Below are 21,834 nucleotides of genomic sequence, written 5' to 3' on the forward strand. Positions count from 1 at the left end.
TTTTTCCATTTTTTGAATGATGCCTTCTTATCACTTATCGCCTTTTTCACTGCATTTGTTATCCACACTGGGTTTTTTGTTCTATTTTTTTTGCACCCTTTCCTGAACTTGGGGACACACAGGTTCTGTGCTTCGTGCACCATGCCCTTGAGTAGGGTCCAGGCTTTTTCTACGGACTCCATCTTCCTTGCGATGTCATTGATTTGCTTTCCCACCATTTTCCTCATGGCATCATAATTTCCTTTTTTGAAGTTGAGTGCTGTCATTGTAGTTCTTTTCATCTTTGATGATCCAATTTCTAGCCTGTACTGGATCGTGTAGTGATCGCTGTTTCCTAGTGGGGCTAGTACCGCCACCTCCTTAGCGGGTCCCCCTAGTCCGTTGAAGATTAGGTCAAGAGTGGCATCTCCCCGTGTTGGTTCCGTGACCAGCTGTTCCATGAAACAGTCCCTCGTGACCTCCAGGAATTTGGTCTCCCTCATGCAGTGAATTAGAAACATGATTGCAGATAAAAGCCAAATGGTCCATCCAATCTGCCCCTCCACAGCATCCACTATCTCCTACTCTCCCTAAGAGATCTCATAAACCTGTCCCATGGTCTTTGTCTCTACCACCTCTACTGGGAGATTATTCCTAACATCTACCACCCTTTCATTAAAGAAGTATTTCCTTAGATTATTCCTGAGCCTATCACCTCTTAACTTCATCCTATGCCCTCACCTTCCGAAGTTTTCCTTCATTAATGTACTTCCTGTACTTTAATGCCCTGGAGATATTTAAATGTCTCAATCATATCCCCTTTCTTCCATCTTTCTACCAGAATATACATATTAAGGTCTCTAAGTTTGTCCCCATATGATTTATGACAAATACCACTAACCAATTTGTAGCAGCCCTCTGGACAGACTCCATTCTGTTTATATCTTTGTGAAGGTGCGGTCTCCAGAACTGCACACAGTATTCCAAATGAGGCCTCACCAGAGACTTATACAATGGCATTATCATCTCCCTTTTCCTACTTACCAATTCTCTTCTTATGCACTCAAGCATCTTCTTGCTTTTGACCGTTGCTTTTTCTACCTGTTTTTCCATCCTTAGATCATCACACAGTCACCTCCAAGTCCCACTCTTCTTTCATACATAGAAGTACTTCACCTCCTATACTATATTGTTCTCCTGAATTTTTGCAGCCCAAGTGCATGACCCTGCATTTTGTAGCATTAAATCTTAGTTGCCAATTATCAGACTATTCTTCAAGCTTTGCTAGATCCCGCCTCATGTTATCCACACAAAATATGCTTAGGGCAAAACTTGTGAATGGGCCTCAAGACTAGTCAGTAGACTGTGCTTCCTTTAAGCTTCAGCAATTGTTTTAACTGCTCCCACCCCCTCAACCCTGACCCCTTTTATGCAACTCCTCCTTCCCCCTGCTGGGGTTGTTGGTTAACAACAACACACTCCTAATTTGCCAAACAAATCCTAAACTAGAAAAAACAAGGAAGGCAACCAAGTCACATCAAGGTCTGTGAGGGGGAAGCTCAAAGTGCCTAACTTGGCTCACAACTTGCAAACCAAATATAGTGTAATATGTCAAAGAACATGTCACATTATGTGATGTTATAGGGCGCTCTCAGTGTGAACCCTCAGTGATAGGAGCACAACTCCGACACTTCACTTCTGGGCCAAGGCCATAAGCCTCCACCCGCACACCATCATCGAGCGCCCTGTGTGTGCAGAAATCAAACCAATCAACAATCAAAGTGAGTAAATGAAACTCAACACAAGCAACCTGAGCGACCCCCACACAAACCCTGCCAGCCAAACCCCCTCAAAAAACTCACACAAAATCACAAACAAAGTCAAAAACCATACCAAAAAGTGAAAAACATGTCCAAAAGAAACAATACTTATCCAAAACTGTCACACAAACGGAAAAACCGCGCCAGGAGGAGAAGTTCAACCGCGCTGGTTTCGGGAGGAGCCCTTCTTCAGGAACCTAGCCTCCAACAGAACACAAGCAGAGAGGAAGGCTGGAGGGCGGGGTGCCCGGGAGGGAGAGCACACCGGCTAAAACAGATCCACAGATGACATCATACACGAACCAACCAATCATACAGTGCCAGCACTCAACACAATCAGCACCACAGAAAAGAGAAGGAGAAGAGGGAGGGAAAAGGGGAGGGAAAAAGAAACACCCACCAATAGGAGCACCGCAATCAAAAAGAGTCCCCCCCCACACCCCCCACACACACGCAAGCACACCACACACTGCATCCAAAATCCACTATCCAAAGGGAACCAAAAACCCTATTAAACAATGGTATTCCATTCCACACTTTCGTTAAGGCCATTCGGCTGAACAGATTGTAATTAAAAAATCCAATATTGTTCCCTGAGATTCAGGTGAGCCTGTCGATCCCCCCTAAAGTCCCGAGGGACTTGCTCAAGCACGAACCAGGATAGGTCAGTAAAACAGTGACCAAAGTCAGCACAGTGGGGTACCAGAGGGACTTTAGGGGGGATCGACAGGCTCACCTGAATCTCAGGGAACAATATTGGATTTTTTAATTACAATCTGTTCAGCCGAATGGCCTTAACGAAAGTGTGGAATGGAATACCATTGTTTAATAGGGTTTTTGGTTCCCTTTGGATAGTGGATTTTGGATGCAGTGTGTGGTGTGCTTGCGTGTGTGTGGGGGGTGTGGGGGGGGACTCTTTTTGATTGCGGTGCTCCTATTGGTGGGTGTTTCTTTTTCCCTCCCCTTTTCCCTCCCTCTTCTCCTTCTCTTTTCTGTGGTGCTGATTGTGTTGAGTGCTGGCACTGTATGATTGGTTGGTTCATGTATGATGTCACCTGTGGATCTGTTTTAGCCGGTGTGCTCTCCCTCCCGGGCACCCCGCCCTCCAGCCTTCCTCTCTGCTTGTGTTCTGTTGGAGGCTAGGTTCCTGAAGAAGGGCTCCTCCCGAAACCAGCGCGGTTGAACCTCTCCTCCTGGCGCGGTTTTTCCGTTTGTGTGACAGTTTTGGATAAGTATTGTTTCTTTTGGACATGTTTTTCACTTTTTGGTATGGTTTTTGACTTTGTTTGTGATTTTGTGTGAGTTTTTTGAGGGGGTTTGGCTGGCAGGGTTTGTGTGGGGGTCGCTCAGGTTGCTTGTGTTGAGTTTCATTTACTCACTTTGATTGTTGATTGGTTTGATTTCTGCACACACAGGGCGCTCGATGATGGTGTGCGGGTGGAGGCTTATGGCCTTGGCCCAGAAGTGAAGTGTCGGAGCTGTGCTCCTATCACTGAGGGTTCACACTGAGAGCGCCCTATAACATCATATAATGTGACATGTTCTTTGACATATTACACTATATTTGGTTTGCAAGTTGTGAGCCAAGTTAGGCACTTTGAGCTTCCCCCTCACAGACCTTGATGTGACTTGGTTGCCTTCCTTGTTTTTTCTAGTTTAGGGGTTGTTGGTTAGCCTGATGATGGTCTTGAACATACAGAACAGTTTTCTGTAAGAATCCACTGGATTCCAGAAATGTCACTATTCTTTGTTTTAAAAGAGTTTCTACTAATTTACTTACTACAGATGTCAGACTTAGGGGCCTATAGTTCCCTACATCTTCCTTACTTCAACTTTTGTGGAGAGGGACCTTATCTGCCCTTCTCCAGTCCTCCAGTACCATTCCCAACTGTAGAGAAACATTGAAAAGTTCATCCAGAACTTCCCTAAGTTCTTTCAGTACCCTCGGATGTAGACCATCCGGCCCTATCGCTTTGTCCACTTTTAGTTTAGCTAGCTCCTCCCCCAAAAAAGGCTTCTCACAAAAAAAAAATTATATTCAAAAAGATTTTACTTGCCTTGCAGGGTCCCGACATGGACCACATTTCGCAGAGCTGTTTCATGAAACCCAATATTCATAGAAGGTTTGTAAGTAGTCTGAGCTTAATTCCTAAAAATAATGTATACAAAATAATCAGGAAAAGTATACAATATCTTGAAAGATTTAAACACATGGAGGGGCATAATCAAAAATGTGCCTAAGTCTGAGGTTGGACATTTTGTACAGGATGTCCACAAACCCAGCAGTAAAATGTCCATTTTCAAAGCTGCCAAACATCTATCTTTTATTTTTGAAAATGAGTTAGGTAAAAGTTTTGGCCCTAAGGACACAACAGTAAGTTTTATAGATGTACCCACCAACTACCTTGTCTGATCGCGTCAGTAGAAATCCCCATCAGCTGAGCCAATTTTGGGGATTCCTATTGGTTCAGCTGATGGGTATTCCCCCTGCCAGGATCAGCTGAGATGCTGAGCCCTACACCCCTCCCCTGACATCCCCCACATTTTCCTGAAATCGCAGACCTCCCCCGACATGGCATGACATTCCCCCCATTCACACTACACACACCCCCTTCAATATTCCTGGGGCCCCTCCCACATTCCCGGAACCCCTCCCCCGTACCTTAGGAAGATCAAACGCATGATGGTGGTGGGAGGGGGTCGTGACCACTGGGGGAGTAAGGGGAGGTCATGCCTTAAATCTTCCAGTGGTCTTCTTCTCAGTTTGGGCATCTTTGTGGAACTTCGACGCAACTCAAATAGGTCTAACTGACAGCTTCTAAGTTCCCTCTAGGAAAGCTTTGATTATGGCTGAGATACATCCAGGTTGAAGCCCACCCGATTTCTGCCCATAACACATCTCCCAACATGCCCCTTTGCTCTCTGGATGCACAGCAGCTTTGAAGTGCTGCTGCACATCCAGAAAGTTGGTTTTCATTATCAGCACTTGGATGTCCCTGCTATTAGGCCATTCAAGTGTCGACTAAATCAGTAGACATGATGTAGGAATCTACACCAAGGTGCCTACCCACACCTACAGGCACCTCCCGGAAAGTAGGTGTGGTTAGGGGGTGAAGAGTTTGGGTGTAGAAAGAGTTAGGCACCAGTAGGCACCTACCTTATGTGCTGGTATTTTAGGCCAAGAAAACCCTTGTCTAATATATCGGTGCCTAAGCTACAGATGCCTACAAGCACCTAACTTGAGTTAGGCGCCTCTAGGCATGATTCTATAAATGGTGCCTAACTTTGAATGACATGCGGTAGGTGCCATTTTCATAGGTGCCTACCAATTTAGGTGCCATTTATAGAATCAGACTCTATGTCCTGGGCATCCTATACAGAATCGGGCCTACACCCGCCCAAACTAAACCCGATTCTGTAACTGAAGTCCATGTTGCAGACGCCACTATACTTAATCGTGGCTACGGCCACCATTCTCCACTCTCCCCCCCCCCACGATGATCACAGCAGGAGGTTGCCCAGCCCCTCCTGCCCACAGAACCCACTCTCGCCGGCAGTAAGGTGTTCAACCTTTCCTGCCAGTAGGCCCCGCCCCCAAAGATCGCAGGCAGGAAGGTACCCAACCCCTCCTGCTGGACCCCCCCCCAATGACCCACCCTATCAAAACGCCCCAACCCCCCTCCATGGACCCCCGCCGATGAAACCCCCCACTCGGGAACCCTCCCCCTCGGGCTTACCCACAAGTTGGCTGTATGGGTCCTCGGACAGTCCGGCCAGCAGGCCCACCTCCATCCAAATGAGGTGGGCCTGCCCCTCCCTTGCCCAACCCACAGGATCCTAGGGCCTGATTGGCCCAGGTGCCTAAGGCCCCTCATATGGTGGAAGGGGCCTTAGGTGCCTGGGCCAATCCTGCCCTAGGATCCTGTGGGTTAGGCAGGGGAGGGGAGGGGCGGGCCCGCCTCATTTGGATGGAGGCAGGCCTGCTGGCCGGACGGTGTGAGGACCCGTATGGCCACCTTGTGGGAAAGCCCGAGGGGGGGTTCCGGGGTGGAGGTTTCATTGGGTGGTCAGGGAGGGGGGTTGGGGCATATTTATGGGGGATCGTTGGGGGGGGTCCGGCAGGAGGAGTTGGGTACCCTCCTGCCGGCGATCCTCAGGGGGCGGGGCCTACCAGCAGGAATGGTTTAGCACCTTCCTGCCGGCGATCGTGTGTTCAGTGGGCAGGAGGGGTTGAGCACCTTCCTGCCGTGATTGTCGGGGGGGGGAAAGGGGAGACTGGCGGCCGCTATATTAATTGCGGCAGGGAGATCCCTTGCCGTGATTAAGTATAGCGGCCTCATCTACTTACCATGTAGGCCAGAATTTTGCTGGCCTACATTGTAAGCATCTCCCGCTCTACTAGAGAGACGTACAGGACCACCTAGGTTCGCCTAAGGCTACCGCCTAGCCTTAGGCGAGCTTAGATGGGCTTGCGGGCCTCCCTAGGCTCCCGGAGGCACCTTCAATATAGGCAGCCTGCCTGGGAAGCATTTTTTTTAGAAAACGTGCCTCCCGTTTGGCTTATTAGACAGCTATAGGGCGCCTACAGCTGCCTATAGTCAGGAAGCACTTTGCAGAATTGGGGCCTATGTGTTTACATCTTTCACGACATTATATATTTTTCCTGATTATTTTGTATATATTGTTTTTTGGTATTAAGTTCAGGCTATTTACAAACCTTGTGTGAATATGGAGTTTCCTGAAGCAGCTCTGCGAAACATGGTCTATGTCGAGACCCTGCAAGTTAAGCAAAATACTTTTGGATATAGTAATTTTTTGTGGGACACCTTTTGTCATGTTCAAGCACTGAATATTTTGAAATTGATACATATTATTGTCACATTTGGTTTATTGATTTGCAATGATTAAAGTAATGGTAGAGACTTTTTTTAATCATTCAGGTCTGTAGTCTTTTCCAAAAATTTAAAAATGAGCACTCTACAAAATTAAGGTCACTTATGGTTTACACATGTTTTCAATGTATGTTTAATTTGCAAGAGGCCTGTGGCTTCTTATTTATATCTCCTTTGGTTATAGGGTGACCAGTCTATCCATTCCAGAAGGGAAACTTTTTAGCTAGTCCTGGTTTTAAAATTGCACCCCAAAGCAGTGTAGTATTTGTAGTCCATGATTCTATCCATTGAAATCAGTGCTGGGACTGCTCCTGTTCAATATATTTATTAACGACCTGGAAGCAGGAACAAAATGTGAGGTTATTAAATTTGCGGATGACACCAAATTATACAGCAGGGTTGAAAGCAAGGAGGACTGCAAAAATCTCCAAAAAGATCTGACAGCACTGGAAGAGTGGGCCAAAAAGTGGCAAATGAGCTTCAACATAGGGAAATGCAAGGTCATGCATGTAGGGAAAAAGAACCCTTTCAAAATGGGGGGATCACCGCTAGGGGTGAGTAACCTTGAAAGAGACCTGGGAGTGATGGTAGACACATCATTGAAGGCGTCAGCGCAGTGCGCCACAGCCTCAAGGAAGGCAAACAGAATGTTGAGCATCATTAAGAAGGGTATCACGATCAGGACGAAGGAAGTCATCCTGCCACTGTATCATGCAATGATGCGCCCGCACCTGGAGTACTGTGTCCAGTACTGGTCGCCGTACCTCAAGAAGGACATGGCGGTACTTGAGAGAGTCCAGAGAAGAGCAACTAAGCTAATAAAGGGTATGGAAGACCTCTCATATACTGACAGACTGAAGAAGCTGGGGCTTTTCTCCCTGGAAAAGCGGAGACTTAGAGGAGACATGATAGAAACCTTCAAGATCATGAAGGGCATAGAAAGAGTAGACAGGGACAGATTTTTCAAATTACGGGGAACCACAAGTACGAGGGGGCACTCAGAGAAATTGAAAGGGGAAAGGTTTAGAACAAACGCCAGGAAATTCTTTTTCACTCAGAGGGTGGTGGATACATGGAATGCGCTACCGGAGGATGTGATAAGCAGGAGCACGCTACAGGGCTTCAAAGAGGGTCTGGACAGGTACCTGGAGGACAAAGGGATTGAGGGGTACAGATAGGAGTAAAGGTAGGAAATAGGGATAGGATTAGAGGATTTGAGGCAGTTACAAAATTAGTCAGGACACTGTTCAGGCAATTAGGCCTGATGGGCCGCCGCGGGAGCGGACCGCTGGGCAGGATGGACCTCTGGTCTGCCTCAGCGGAGGCAACTTCTTATGTTCTTAAAATGCTAGGGTTACCAGATTTTACTTTAGAAAAATCAGAACACCTAGACCCGCCCCCAGGCCCGCCCAGTTCCACCTATCTCCACCCTGTTATGCCCTAGTTCCGCCCCCAAATCCCACCCTAGCCCCACCCACCCCCGCTGCCTGCTCTCATTGGGCAGGAGGGCATCTGCGCATGCGCAGATAGAACGCGATGACATCAAGCACATGCACACTTACACGTGACATCTTCGCGTGAGATCCGCGCATGCGCTGATGTCCTCCTGCCTGATGTGATTTCGAGGAAGCATTTCAAAACCCAAAGTGCCATGCTTTGAAAATCCACCCGAATCCCTAGACATATTCTTGAATAGGAGGACATGTCCAGTGAAATTCAGACATCTGGTAACCCTACATAATGCACTAGTATGAGGTATGTAAAAATCCAGAACTGGCCAAAAAATCTCCATTCCAAAAATGGGTAACTTGGTCACCCTATTTGGTAACTTAGTCCTAGCTATAGTGGAATAGAATATTCCCCTTATGTATTTAGTATCTGGCAGAATCCCCCCGAAATATGTTATATTATCAAATTTCCTGTATTTCTGTGGTTTCCTCCATGCTAATTTTCTTTGTCAGATGGCATCCATATTTCCTGTATCACCCGGTATAATTCACTCTCATACTTTACTGCCAACTACTTATATCACCCTCTTTGTGTGTAATTGTAAAAGTCCATTATTTTTTCAATGAAAGCATGTGTAGTCATTTTTATACATGTCTTTTGCTTAACAGGACTGTGATGTGATGACTTACGTCAGGGAAACCTGTGGTTGCTGTGGTTAGTTCTTTCATGTTTTCTTCCTGCTCTTCCAAAACAGAATCTCAGTATTGACAGGAGCTTATGTTGTAGTCTATTAAGCAGTAACTGTCTGAGGAGCAAAGCAAGAAGTGATAAAGATTTAAGGATGAGAACTGGGACAATTCTATAAAAGTAGCCAAAACTTAGGTGCCAAGATGTAGGACGTTAAGCACTAAGGCCAGGATTCTCTAAGCGGCACCATTGTCAGCAGCCACCTTAAAAGCGACTGGTGATCTCATGTCAATCATATGACATGAGAATCACACCTCCAGCAAATGTAAGCACTGGAAATGTAGGCCAGGGTTTTCCAGGCCTACACTTCTGGCGCCTATCTTTGATGTGAATCACACCTCTGTAGGTGCTTTACAACACCTAATGTCAATTACAGTGTTAGCCAAACCTGCAGTGGTGTTAGGCGCTATAAAGTGCCTATGGAGGCGCAATTCTGATGCCTGTTTTTTTAGATGCTGGTAGGCGCCTTGAAAATCAGTTTTAAATGGCATTTCAAACAGTCTTTTTCACTGAGCTTGAGCGCCATTTAGAGAATCCATGCCTAATTCTACAATGGCATCTGGGTGCCCAGATTGTGTTATAGAATACTAGTGTACATTTATGTTAATAGCAAGCATAAATGCATACACCTAAATGTAGCACTTTAATACATAACTTATAGTACTCTATAAGTAATGCACATAAATATGGGACCTGCTCATTTACCTCTTCCCTTGTGTGCCTCTTTATATTTATATGCTAAGTGAGTTGCATGCTAAAAGCATAGACTATCGCTTAGCACCCAACTAGCGCTTGCATAACTGTAACAGCCATTCGTATAAGTGCTAGTATTCTATAAGTTACATGCACAATTAAAAGGGAAGTCTGTAAATGGTGCTCAACATTCAGGGCTGGAAAAAATTGGCACCAAGCGCAAATTTATAAAGGGTACGCACCCTTTATAGAATCACGCTTAGTGCTAATTCCCACATCTAACTTTAGGTGCCAGACATAGGCTTGCTGAAATCATGAGTAAATGCTGGCACCCAAGTTAGGCGCACTGAGGCCATATTCTATAACTACATGGTGCAAATTTTCAAAATGTCCCTGACATGCCCATGGCCATGCCCCCTTTTGAGTTACATGCTAGTAAAGTTAGGTGCCATGTGTTATAGAATAGAACACAGCTAGATGCATGCACAAATTTTAATGAGTCCAAATTAACTTCAATGATTGGTTGTTAACACCCATTTAAGTTCAAGTTCAATTTATTTGACATACTGCAAATATAAAATCGGAGTTAAAATCGGTTTACAATATATAAAAAAAATATAAAAAGAGGAGGGAACAAACACAAACAAATACAATACAAACATCTCCAGAAAACATGGAGAAAAGAATATATGGGATGGTTACAGTAAAATCTAGGGTATAGGAAAAAGGAAAGGGATAAAAACATATAAGGTGTAGGATAAGAATATAATCATATTGCAATTTTTTTATTTTTTTTTTTTGCTCGTACTTTAAACTATGAGCAAAATGTCTGAGAAAAATAATATGGGGCTCATAATCGAAACAGAAATACCTCTAAAATCACGTCTAAATCAGCACTTGGACGATTAATAAGACAAGTCATCCAAGTGCTGCTAACTAAAACGGGTTTTAGACATATCTAAAATTGACAGGCCTTTTCAGTGCTGTTGTTTGCCCAGAGCTAAAAGGGGCGTTTTAGGAGGAGTGGTCAGGACGGGAGTTGGGCAGGACGTGGGCCAAACTAGATTTAGTCATACTGCAAGTATAACCGAAAGTTCAACAAGGCTGCCTAGACGGAACTTATACGTAGCAACTTAGGCGATGTAAAAACAGGTCTAAGTGCACAGAAGATATTCAAAGTGGCCAGGTAACCACTGTAGAGACAAAGTACAGACCCACACACATTCTCCCAGTGATCACAGACACACCAGACACCCCCTCCACCAAACCGCCATAAAAATTGGAATAAAAACTTTACATATCTGCCTCCAGAACATCAGCACCTGGTATTGAAAGCCTAGTAAAGCTGCACAGAGGTGGCTTAAGTAATCGGGGGGGGGGGGAGGGCTAGTGAACCATAGAAAGGAGGACACAAGCCCATAAGCCACTCTAACCACTGCATTCATGGTGAAAAATGTGAGTCCACCAATCCCCCCCTTAAAAAAAACCCCTACTGTACTGCCAGATAGGTAGCACCTGCAGCCATATGGGCTATTGGGTGGTAGATAGGTGGGTCTAGTAGGTTTTGAGGGGTGTTTTTGGGGCTCACCATGACCTAAAAGGGAGTTGTGGTGAGATGTTTATGTGGCACCCTTTTTGTGAAGTTTGCAGCAGTGCTCTGTAAGGTGCCCCACTACTTTGTTGCCCTGTCTGGGTATCCAGTCCATCACTTTACTGGCCCCTCCCATTTCTAAAAAGTCTTGTTCTTTGACTTGGATGAATTTTTAGACGAGAATGGGTTATAAAGAAAGACAACTTAGCGGTCTGGACAATTAAATGGATGGATGTGCAGGTAGATGATTCTCGGGAAAAAAAAAATGTTGGATGTATTTTTTGAGAATGGACTTTAGACACTGCTGATTTTGGGCAACTAGCGATTTAGGCCCAAAACGGGCTTAGACGTTTCTTTTGATTATGCCACTCCACGCCTTTAGTTGAGCCTTGACAGTTAAGGTCTCATTACTCAAACTGAGCACATATCTTGGGGGTGTGCACAAATTTGTACATGGCACCTAACTCGGTAGGTGTCTAGGAAAACGGCACCTACCACATATCATTCAAAGTAGGTGCCATTTGTAGAATTACGCCTAGCCAGGGTTTTCTTGACCTAAAATACCAGTACCTAATATAATTCATGCCCAATCAATACCCGTAACCATACCAACCTTTCAGATAGACACCTTGCTATAAACACCTACTGTAATGTGGTATATACCTACCAAGTTAGAAACATGGAAAAATGAAGATAGATAAAGACCATATCTAGTTCCTCCCTCCACTTAGAGATCTAATGTACTTAGAAACTTAGAAACATGATAGCAGATAATGATAGCAGATCTAGTCTGCCCATTCGCAGTAACCATTATCTCTTTCTCTCTCTGAGAGATCCCATGTGCCTATCCCAGGCCCTCTTGAATTCAGATATAGTCTCTGTCTCCACCACTTCTTCCAGGAGACTGTCCCATGCATCTATCACCCTTTATGTAAAAAAGTATTTCCTTAGATTACTCCGGATCCTATCACCTCTTAACTTCATCCTATGCCTCTCATTACAGAGTTTCCTTTCAAATGAAAGAGACTCGATTTATGCGCATTTACATTATATAGGTATTTAAACGTCTCTATCATATCTCCCCTCTCCCTCCTTTCCTCCAAAGTATACAGATTGAGATCTTTAAGTCTGTCCCCATAAGCCTTATGATGAAGACTACACTCCATTTTAGTAGCCTTCCTCTGGACCAACTCCATCCAAGCTTTCTTGAATTCAGATACACTTTTTGTCTCCACTACCTCCACCAGAATGCCTTTCCAAGCATTTACAATCTTTTCCAAGAAACAGTATTTCCTGAGGTTACTTATGAAGTTACTTATCAAGTTTATCAAGTTTATTCAAATTATTCAAATCACTTTCAATCTATGCCCCATCATTCCATAGTTTCATTTCAACTGAAAGAGACTCACCTCATGTGTATTTATGCCACGTAGGTATTTAAACATAAGAACATAAGAACATAAGCAGTGCCTCCGCCGGGTCAGACCATAGGTCCATCCTGCCCGGCAGTCCGCTCCCGCGGCGGCCCAAACAGGTCACGACCTGTCTGAATCACCAGAAGGGGCTCCCCTGCCTCCTTGGCTTCCCATTGAAGTCCCATCTTCCCATCGAAGTCCTAACCCTCCGGTCTTGCGCATGCACGACCTGGTTGGGTTTCTATACTTATTAGCTTTCTATACTTGTGTTACATCCCAGCTCCTCCCTCAGTATCCCACGATCCCTTTATCCCTCAGGAATTCGTCCAATCCCTGTTTGAATCCCTGTACCGTACTCTGCCTGATCACTTCCTCCGGTAGCGCATTCCAAGTGTCCACGACCCTTTGCGTGAAAAAAAACTTCCTTGCATTTGTTTTGAACCTATCTCCCTTCAGTTTCTCCGAATGCCCCCTCGTACCTGTTGTCCCCTTCAGCCTGAAGAATCTGTCCCTATCCACCCTCTCTATGCCCCTCATGATCTTGAAGGTCTCTATCATATCTCCCCTGAGCCTCCTTTTTTCCAGAGAGAAGAGTCCCAGCCTATCCAACCTCTCAGCGTATGGGCAGTGTTCCAGCCCTCTTACCAGTTTCGTTATCATATCTCCCTTCTCCTGCCTTTCCTTCAAAATATACAATATTTTTCACTCTATAAGACACACTTTTTCCACCCCCAAAAAGGGGGTGGAAATAAGAGTGCATCTTATAGAGCGAACACCCCACATAGGCGCCTCCCCCCCCCCCCCGAGTACCTTTTTTTAAAGTCCATTGGAGCTTTCGCTGCTCCTGCCTGTCTCCCTTGCTGGATGGCTCTTCATCAGTTTAGGCAGAGAGGCGCAGAAGGCAGGCACATGTTGTTCGCGTTCCTGCCTGGTCCGGTGCTGCTCTCCTATTGGCTACAGTCAGTTCTTACAACTCACGAGAACTCCGCAAACTCGATCCTCATGAGTGGACTTTAAATCCAGAAGTGGTGCAAGACATTTTTCAACAATGGGACACTCCTACGATAGATCTTATTGCTTCCGCAACCAATTTTCAGTGTACCCAGTATTGCTCCCTATGACCTGCCCCTCATGCAGTCGCAAGAGATGTGTTTTCAATTCCATGGAATCCCAATCCACTCTACGATTTCCCAGCGATTCTACTAATTTCCAGGGTTCTTCAGAAGACCATCAGGGACAGCGCCCAACTAATTCTGATTGTACCACATTAGCCCAGACAAATCTGGTATCTGATACTCCTGGACCTTCTCCCATTAGGGGATCATCCTTCTCTTCTATTCCAACAGAACATTCACCTGTTACATCCCAATCTTTGCAGCCTCAATCTCAAGGCATGAAAATTGACAATCCTTGCTGAGATCCCAGTCTCTTCATCAGTAAAAACAGTTCTCCTTGCAGCAAGACGAAAATCTTATCAACTAAAATGGAAATGTTTTTCCATATGGGTATGCTCACAAGCTCAGGATCCATTTCGCTGCCTGACTGATCACATTTTAACATACTTGCTGCACATCAGATTTGGGCCTTAAGACCAATTACATACATTTTCATCTTTCAGCCATCTCTGAGAACAGTCACTTTCTGGATGGAAAACCAATTTCACAAAATCCTCTGGTTTCTTGATTTCCATGAGATCTCAACAACTTCTGTCCTCCACTTCACACTCCACCGTCAGCCTGGGGCCTCAATGTTGTTTGGGCCAGTTGATGAAAGATCCTTTTGAGTCTTTGGGATCTGCTACGCTACCTTTTCTTACATGGAAAACAGCCTTTCTCGTAGCGCTTACCTCAGCAAGAAGAGTTAGTGAATTGCAAGTGTTGGTCATCTATTCTCCATACCTTCAATTTTTCCCTAATAAAGTACTCCAGAAAATTCATCCAAAATCTCTTCCAAAAGTAGTTACGGATTTTCTTATTAATCAGTCTATAACATTACCATCATATTTTTCCTTCTCCACATCCTTCTTCAGCAGAACAAAGTCTTCACACATTACTGAAGCAGGGCATTATTGTTTTACCTGGACAAAACTGCTAATCAACTTTTTATTTCCTTCAATTCAGCTACTCAAGGAACACCAGTATCTAAACGGACTATATCCTCATGGATTGCTCATTACATCTCTTTACTATACTATAGCTATACTAAAGCTCACCTATCTCCTCTCAAACAGATTGGCACACATCAAGCCATAGCTTCCTCAATTGCAGACTTGAAATCAGTCCCAATTCTGGATATCTGCAAAGCAGCAACATGGTCCTCAGTTCATACTTTTACTAAGCACTATTGTTTAGACCAGAATTCAGCGCAAGATACTCAATGTGTACAATCAGTACTACATAATTTATTGTGCTACAAGTTCTTTCCTGATCAAGATGGCGTCGAGAACGGACGCCTGAATGAGCGGCGCTGTTTACCTCGCCTGAACCAGCATTCGCATTGACTCTCTCCCACACTTCAATATGGGGAAGAGGAAGGGAGCCTCTCGCCCTAACCCTCCGGCGACTGGAGCCTTTCAGCGGATGGTACTGACGTCGATTCAAAGCACGCTGGCCCGTTTGGGTGAAGGAACCCATTCCACTTTGGGGGAACACCCGGAACTTTCGGGCACTCTCGGCGCAGGAAGATGGGTGTCATTGAGTCAAAGGCTAATCTCTCCCCAACCCGGAAGCGAACGGATGCAGGAGTCAGAGGGAGTTCTGCCTCCTAGAGAGGGAAGTTTGGACACCTTTGTGAGAGGGACACCCGCACGGGACTCTTTGGAGGAAAGAGCAGGTGAACAGTGTCATCTAATTCCCTGCATCAGAGGAGAAGAAGAGGTGAGAGACGCTTCGGGAGGGAGAACTGTAATTTTTGGGGAGTTGAGAAAGCCTGAGAAGATTGATATGGAAGCGCTCTGGCAGGCCATATCAATCATGGACTCCAACCTGAAACTATCTTTGTCTGCTTTGAAAATGGATTATGGTACTGTCCTTTCTAAGGTTGAGCAACAAGGGATTATAGTAATTAATTTAAAAGAAAAATTGGAGAAGCATGAAGAGGATTTGGGACAAATGAAAAGAGTGGAATTGGAAAGGATTAAAGAGAGCTCCTATATTTCACGTAAAATGGAGAATTTTGAGAACCAACTACGGAAAAATAACTTAAGAATGCTGAATTTTCCAAAATGTCCTATTATATCACCTGTAGAAATGGTAAGGAAATATTTTCAGGAGACTTTGGCCATTCCAACAGAGAATTTACCTCCAATTGTGAGAGCCTATTACCTGAACATTAAACGATCACAAGAGGAGTCTACTCCTATTGGAAAGCAACCAGCTCAAAATGTGGATATGGATTTAACAAAGTATTTAGAAAACTCCCTTGAGGTTGTGACTGATAGAACTACCTTGATGCTTACAGTAGCCCTGGAAAGTGACAGGGAATTTATTTTGCTGTTGTATTTCTGTCATATTAATGACAAGTTTTTGGGCTCTAATGTACAAATTTTTCCTGATTTAGCTCAAAAAACCCAGACGCGTAGAAAATAATTCTTGGCCTTAAAACCAAGAGTTATTGCTCTAGAGGCTACATTTCTTGTTAAATTTCCCTCAAAATGTTATGTGCTATTTCAAAATAAGAATTTTTTATTTTTTGAGCACAAATAGTTATTGGAATTTATTACTTCTAAAGAAGGTGTGGTTACCATGACTAATTAGATATGACCTTCCATCTGGTGGTGAAATGGGTTATCTTATGCTGTTACTCTAATAATTTAAATAGTTGATTTGAAATTTATTTCCTTTCTTGATCTCCAATATTGTGGGCTAAATAAGAGTTAAATATTACTTGTCTATATCTTATTTTGTTAATTTTAATTTCTTCATCTCTGATCTGTATCAAGTTATCATTGTATACTTGTATCATTATAAAAATTCAATAAATAAAATTTTTTTAAAAAAAGTTCTTTCCTCCTCCCATCTCTGTTTGAAGCCAGGGACTCACCAGTGTGTCTTCATTTCCCCTGCTTGTCTGTGGAAAAAACAAAGTTGCTAACCTGTAACAAGAACATGGGTTCTCCGTAGACAGTAGGGGAATGCAGCCATACTTGTCCACTCTCCATTCCCTCATTTCAAATTGTTATCTAAGCTAGTAACATAACTGAACAGTTAAGGGTGGAACTCGAGAGGCAAGATGCCCACACATGCTCAGTAGTAAAAAAAAAACCAAAAAAACCCCAACCTAAAAACTACTGTACCTAGGGGAAAGCACCAGTATGCAGGCTCATTCAGAGGACTTCACCAGCAAGTGTGGCTGCATTCTCCTGCTCTCTATGGAGAGCCCCTGTTAAAAAGTAAGCAACTTTGCTTCCTTAGCATAGAAAATCTCTGTTATAGTTCATAGGCTAGCTTTTAAGAGGACATTTAAAATTGCTATTGCATCAATTTAGAACACTGGTAATAGGCACAGAAAGCTGCACCTTGAATTCTGTGTGCAATTCTGGTCGTTGCATCTCAAAAAAGATATAGCGGAATTAGAAAATGTACAGAGAAGGACGATGAAAATGATATAAGGGATAGGACGACTTCCCTATCAGAAAAGGCTAAAAAGGCTAGGGCTCTTCAGCCTGAAGAAGAGATGGCTCAGGAAAGATATGATAGAAGTCTATAAGATACTAAGTGAAGTGGAACAGGTTGATGTGAATCACTTAATTGCTCTTTCCAAAAATACCAAGACTAGGGAGCATGCAATGAAGCTACAAAGTAGTAGATTTAAAACAAACCAGATAAAATATTTCTTCACTCAACATGTAATTAAACTCTGGAATTCATTGCAGGAGAACATGATGAAAGCAGTTAGCCTAGCAGGGTTTTAAAAAGGTTTGGGTAACTTCCTAAAGGAAAAATCCATAAGCCTTTATTAAGATGGACTTAGGCAAATCTGCTCCCTATTCCTGGGATAAGCATGCATAAAATCTGTTTTACTCTTTGGGATATTGCCAGGTAATTGTGACCTGGGTTGGCCACTGTTGGAAACAGTTGATGGACTTGGGCTTGATAGACCTTCGGTCTGTCCCAATATGGCAACTCTTATGTTCTTATGGATGTGGCAACTTAACCAGTTAAGCTGATAGTCAGTGACAACTGGTTAAATGCTTAGTAGTTAAAGATAGGTCTGCCATTTATGCAGCCTATTTTAACTGCTAAACATAGCCGGTTTGGTGCTTGATATCCATATCTAACCATATCACACAATCTAACTAGTTAGTGGCTTCCCATTAACTGTAAATATTCAGCGGTTTATCTTCCGCTGAATATCTGCAGTTAGGCGCTAAAACGCTATTTAAGTGGCCAGGATGACCACTTAAATATTGGCCAGTAAGTGCTCATGCATTCAGAGGTACTAGATGATCTACGTACATCTTGGATTTTAAAGTAGCACACATGAAAGAAAGGTGTCAAAAAAGCCCAAAAGTTCTCAGTTCTAAAGTCTATCAGCTAAAGCTATGGAGCAAATGAGCACATGTATACACAATTCTGACAAAAAATGTTCTCAAAATATAAGCCCATGATTCTGCATTATGTTACACATTGTATCACACGTAAAACAGTTTTCTGATTGGAAAAAGGGATTAGCTAGTAACATGAATTCCTTAAGGACCAATCAGGTATAGGTATGCACATAAAAAGGTTATGAGTAATGGCTGAGGTGCTGATGGACAAGACACAGACCAGGATGGAATATGGTATCAGTCCAGTTTAGTCTGGTATGCACACAATGTTGCTGACCAAGGATATAGATTCCAAAAATATCTTTTGGAAAATCCTAGGCCTCATGATAAAAAAAAAAAACAATGACCAAAGCCCTGTTCATTGTCTTTGCACAAACAACATGTCCTTGGCAAAGTACATCATATAAAGCATTAGGAATCCATTACAGGATGGATATGATGCAGTCATAGTTTGGTTCATAGGCCTAAGTTAACTAATGAAGACCTTATGCACACAAACAGGTATGGAGAGGTAGTATCCCTACAATTACTTTATGAAGAATAGGCAGCTTCAACTTAGACTTCATTTTGATTTAGAAGGAGAACTTATTTGTTGATATGAGTCATGATTTGCCCTAAACTGTTTCAAGGGAGAAGTTGCCTAAAATATGTAATATCAAGCAAAAAAAAATAAAATTAGATATTCCCTAATTACCAGTTTTTACTCCAGTGCTTATGTGCAATATACCTTTCTGCTATCATAGATTGCTGTATCATAATAGAAAATAGTAGTCACATAATTATTTTTAACCAACTGCAGACTTGAGCTCTGAAATGAGAGGGCATAGGATGAAGTTAAGAGGTCTAAGGCTCAGGAGTAATCTAAGGAAATACTTTTTTACATTAAGGGTGGTAGATGCATAGAACAGTCTCCTGGTAGAAGTGGTAGAGACAAACTGTGTCTGATTTCAAGAAAGCCTGGGATAGTCACGAGGGATCTCTTAGAGAGAGGAAGAGATAATAGTTACTGTGGATGGGCAGACTGGATGGGCCATTTGGCCTTTATCTGCCGTCATGTTTATCTGCCGTCATGTCCCATTCCTCCTCTTTGTTCAAACCACAGAGGCTAACAGTAACTGGTTTAACTCAACTTTGTAAATGGTTAAAAATAATCATGTGACTGGTCGGAGGGAATAAAAAAATCACATCACTGCCATGCAATGTCATTTATCTTTCTACATCAGGGGTCTCCAAAGTCCCTCCTCGAGGGCCGAATCCAGTCAGGTTTTCGGGATTTCCCCAATGAATATGCATGAGATCTATGTGCATGTACTGCTTTCAATGCATATTCATTGGGGAAATCCCGAAAACCTGACTGGATTTGGCCCTCGAGGAGGGACTTTGGAGATCCCTGTTCTACATAATGCCATAGCCATTTGATATCTTCTAGTTTTGTTATCTCTTTCAGTAAATTCTTTCTCCCATTTTTCATATTATGGTATGTGTAATATTCTGTCTTTCTATCTTCCTGTAGATTGTGAAAAGCGTTGTGGTGCCCTGGATATTGTATTCATTATTGACAGCTCAGAGAGTATTGGTTACACCAACTTTTCTCTGGAGAAGAATTTTGTCATTAATGTTGTGAGCAGGCTTGGCTCCATAGCCAAAGACCCCAAGTCTGATACAGGTCAGAAGTTCAATATGTCAGTAATGAGTGGATAATATGGATAGTATTTTAAATTTCTGTTATACATCTAGCAGAAAGCTTTGTAAGCCCACTTTATTAAGGTTTATCTAGTGTTAACAAAGAAGGTCTGTAAAATACATAAAGTAACGTTTATCTGAGAGTCATGTCAAAATCCTCTGAGCAGCTTTAATATGAACAATGTGAAAACTCTTCTTCCTCAGTAATACTTGTCAGGAAAAGCATGGAATGCTCTAAGTAATAATTATTATCCCAGGACAAGCAGACAGCATATTCTTAACGCATGGGAGACGTCACCGACGGAGCCCCGGTACGGACACTTTTAACTAGAAAGTTCTAGTTGGCCGCACCGCGCATGCGCGGGTGCCTTCCCGCTCGACGGAGGAGAGCGTGGTCCCCAGTTTCTTCGTTTCTGCGGAGCGAAGAAGACGCATGTATTTTTCAACGGCCATTGAAATATCGGATTTTGCCTTCCCGCTCGCGTTTTTGTCTTCCTTTTTCTTCTTTTACCTTCGGGTTTCTTTTTCGTTTTAAATTCCAAAAAAAAACTTTGTTTTCTCTTTATTTTTCGAACTGGCCCCGGCGGGGCCTGTTGTCACCATACAGGCCTCCGGTTTTGATTTTGCGGAGGCCGTGTTTCCCTTCATGCCCCCTCAGCCGGGCTTTAAGAAGTGCCAGCGGTGTGCACGCCCGATATCTCTCACTGACCCGCACAATTGGTGCCTACAGTGCCTGGGTCCAGAGCATCGGGCTGACACCTGCACCCGCTGTGCTACTCTTAAAAAACGTACATTAAAAAATAGACAGATCCAACAAAATATTCTTTTTGGCACCGGATCTGCCATGGAATCAGCCGCGCCGTCAATGGCATCGCAAAAGTCGGCACCGACTACTTCGACACCGCCTGATCCTTCCTCGGGGTCGCTGGCACCAGGTAAGCCGGCTAAGAAGCCTTCCACTTCCCTTGAGCGCCCTCCTGCCACACCGACGATGCCGGTCCTCCCGGCATCACGCCGACCCCGCAAACGCTCCGCCCCGATTTCGGTGAGTGCCTCGTCATCGGCCTCCTCATCGCCGGGGCATGGAGCGGCACCTATGGTACCGAAAAAGAAAAAAGCGGTACCGGTGCCCCCTCTGGATGACCGCATTGCGGCCATACTACAAACCCAACTGCAGGAGCAACTACAACAACAACTCCAGCACTTGTTGCCCACACTGTTGGCCCCACTCCTTTCGGTGCCGGACCGGCCCGAGCCTCGCACCACACCACCGGTGTTGACACCATCGGTACCGTTGAACACCTCCATGCCGGTACTCGCAGCTGAACCACTTCATCCTCCGGTGCAACCACGCTCTGATGCCGACCCTCCCCGACATCGAGACCGACACCAGTCCCCCCGAGACCAGGACCGGCACCGATCTTCCTCCCCCGGTACCGTCTCGATGCGCTCTGGCAAATCCCTCTCTAAGACTCGCCATACTGAGCCATCCGCACCACAGTCCCGTCCCGCGCATACCGACGTCAGGGACCCGGACTTATGGGAAGAATCCCCACCCGGTACCGTGGATGAGGCTTCATCAACGGACGAGGAACCATCGATGGTCGATACCAGTTCCAAACCTGAACAGTCCTCATTCACAAAATTTCTACGGGAAATGTCGGCAGCTCTGTCTATCCCTTTGGAGTCCGACTCTAAGAAGTCCCAGGCTTTCCTTGACGCCCTGGACTTCGAACAACCCCCCAAAGAATTTTTAAAGTTACCCGTCCACGACATCTTACGGGAAACTTTTTACAAAAATTGGGAAAACCCTCTCACGGTACCAGGTGCACCTCGAAAACTGGATAGTTTATATAGGGTCATTCCTATCCCGGGGTTCGACAAACCTCAACTACCCCATGAATCCCTTCTAGTGGAGTCCACTTTAAAGAAAACCCAGGGCTCCAGTGTTTATGCCTCTACTCCTCCTGGCAGAGAGGGCAGAACGATGGATACATTTGGCAAGTGCCTTTATCAG

At 44.3% G+C, this 21,834-nt stretch overlaps 1 protein-coding gene across 2 annotated transcripts in view; it reads left to right on the top strand.

Moving 5' to 3' along the window:
• COL6A2 (collagen type VI alpha 2 chain) overlaps nucleotides 1-21,834 on the top strand; it is a 167,251-nt gene that overhangs the window by 126,656 nt on the left and 18,761 nt on the right. For both annotated transcript variants that reach the window (XM_033945420.1, XM_033945421.1), the window contains exons 24-25: nucleotides 8,809-8,854; nucleotides 19,648-19,800. In XM_033945420.1, coding sequence (XP_033801311.1) covers nucleotides 8,809-8,854; nucleotides 19,648-19,800 — 199 coding nt within the window. The remainder of the gene's footprint in view (nucleotides 1-8,808; nucleotides 8,855-19,647; nucleotides 19,801-21,834) is intronic.

The sequence above is a fragment of the Geotrypetes seraphini genome, chromosome 5 (genome assembly GCF_902459505.1).
Source record: "Geotrypetes seraphini chromosome 5, aGeoSer1.1, whole genome shotgun sequence".
Taxonomy (NCBI): Eukaryota; Metazoa; Chordata; class Amphibia; order Gymnophiona; family Dermophiidae; genus Geotrypetes; species Geotrypetes seraphini.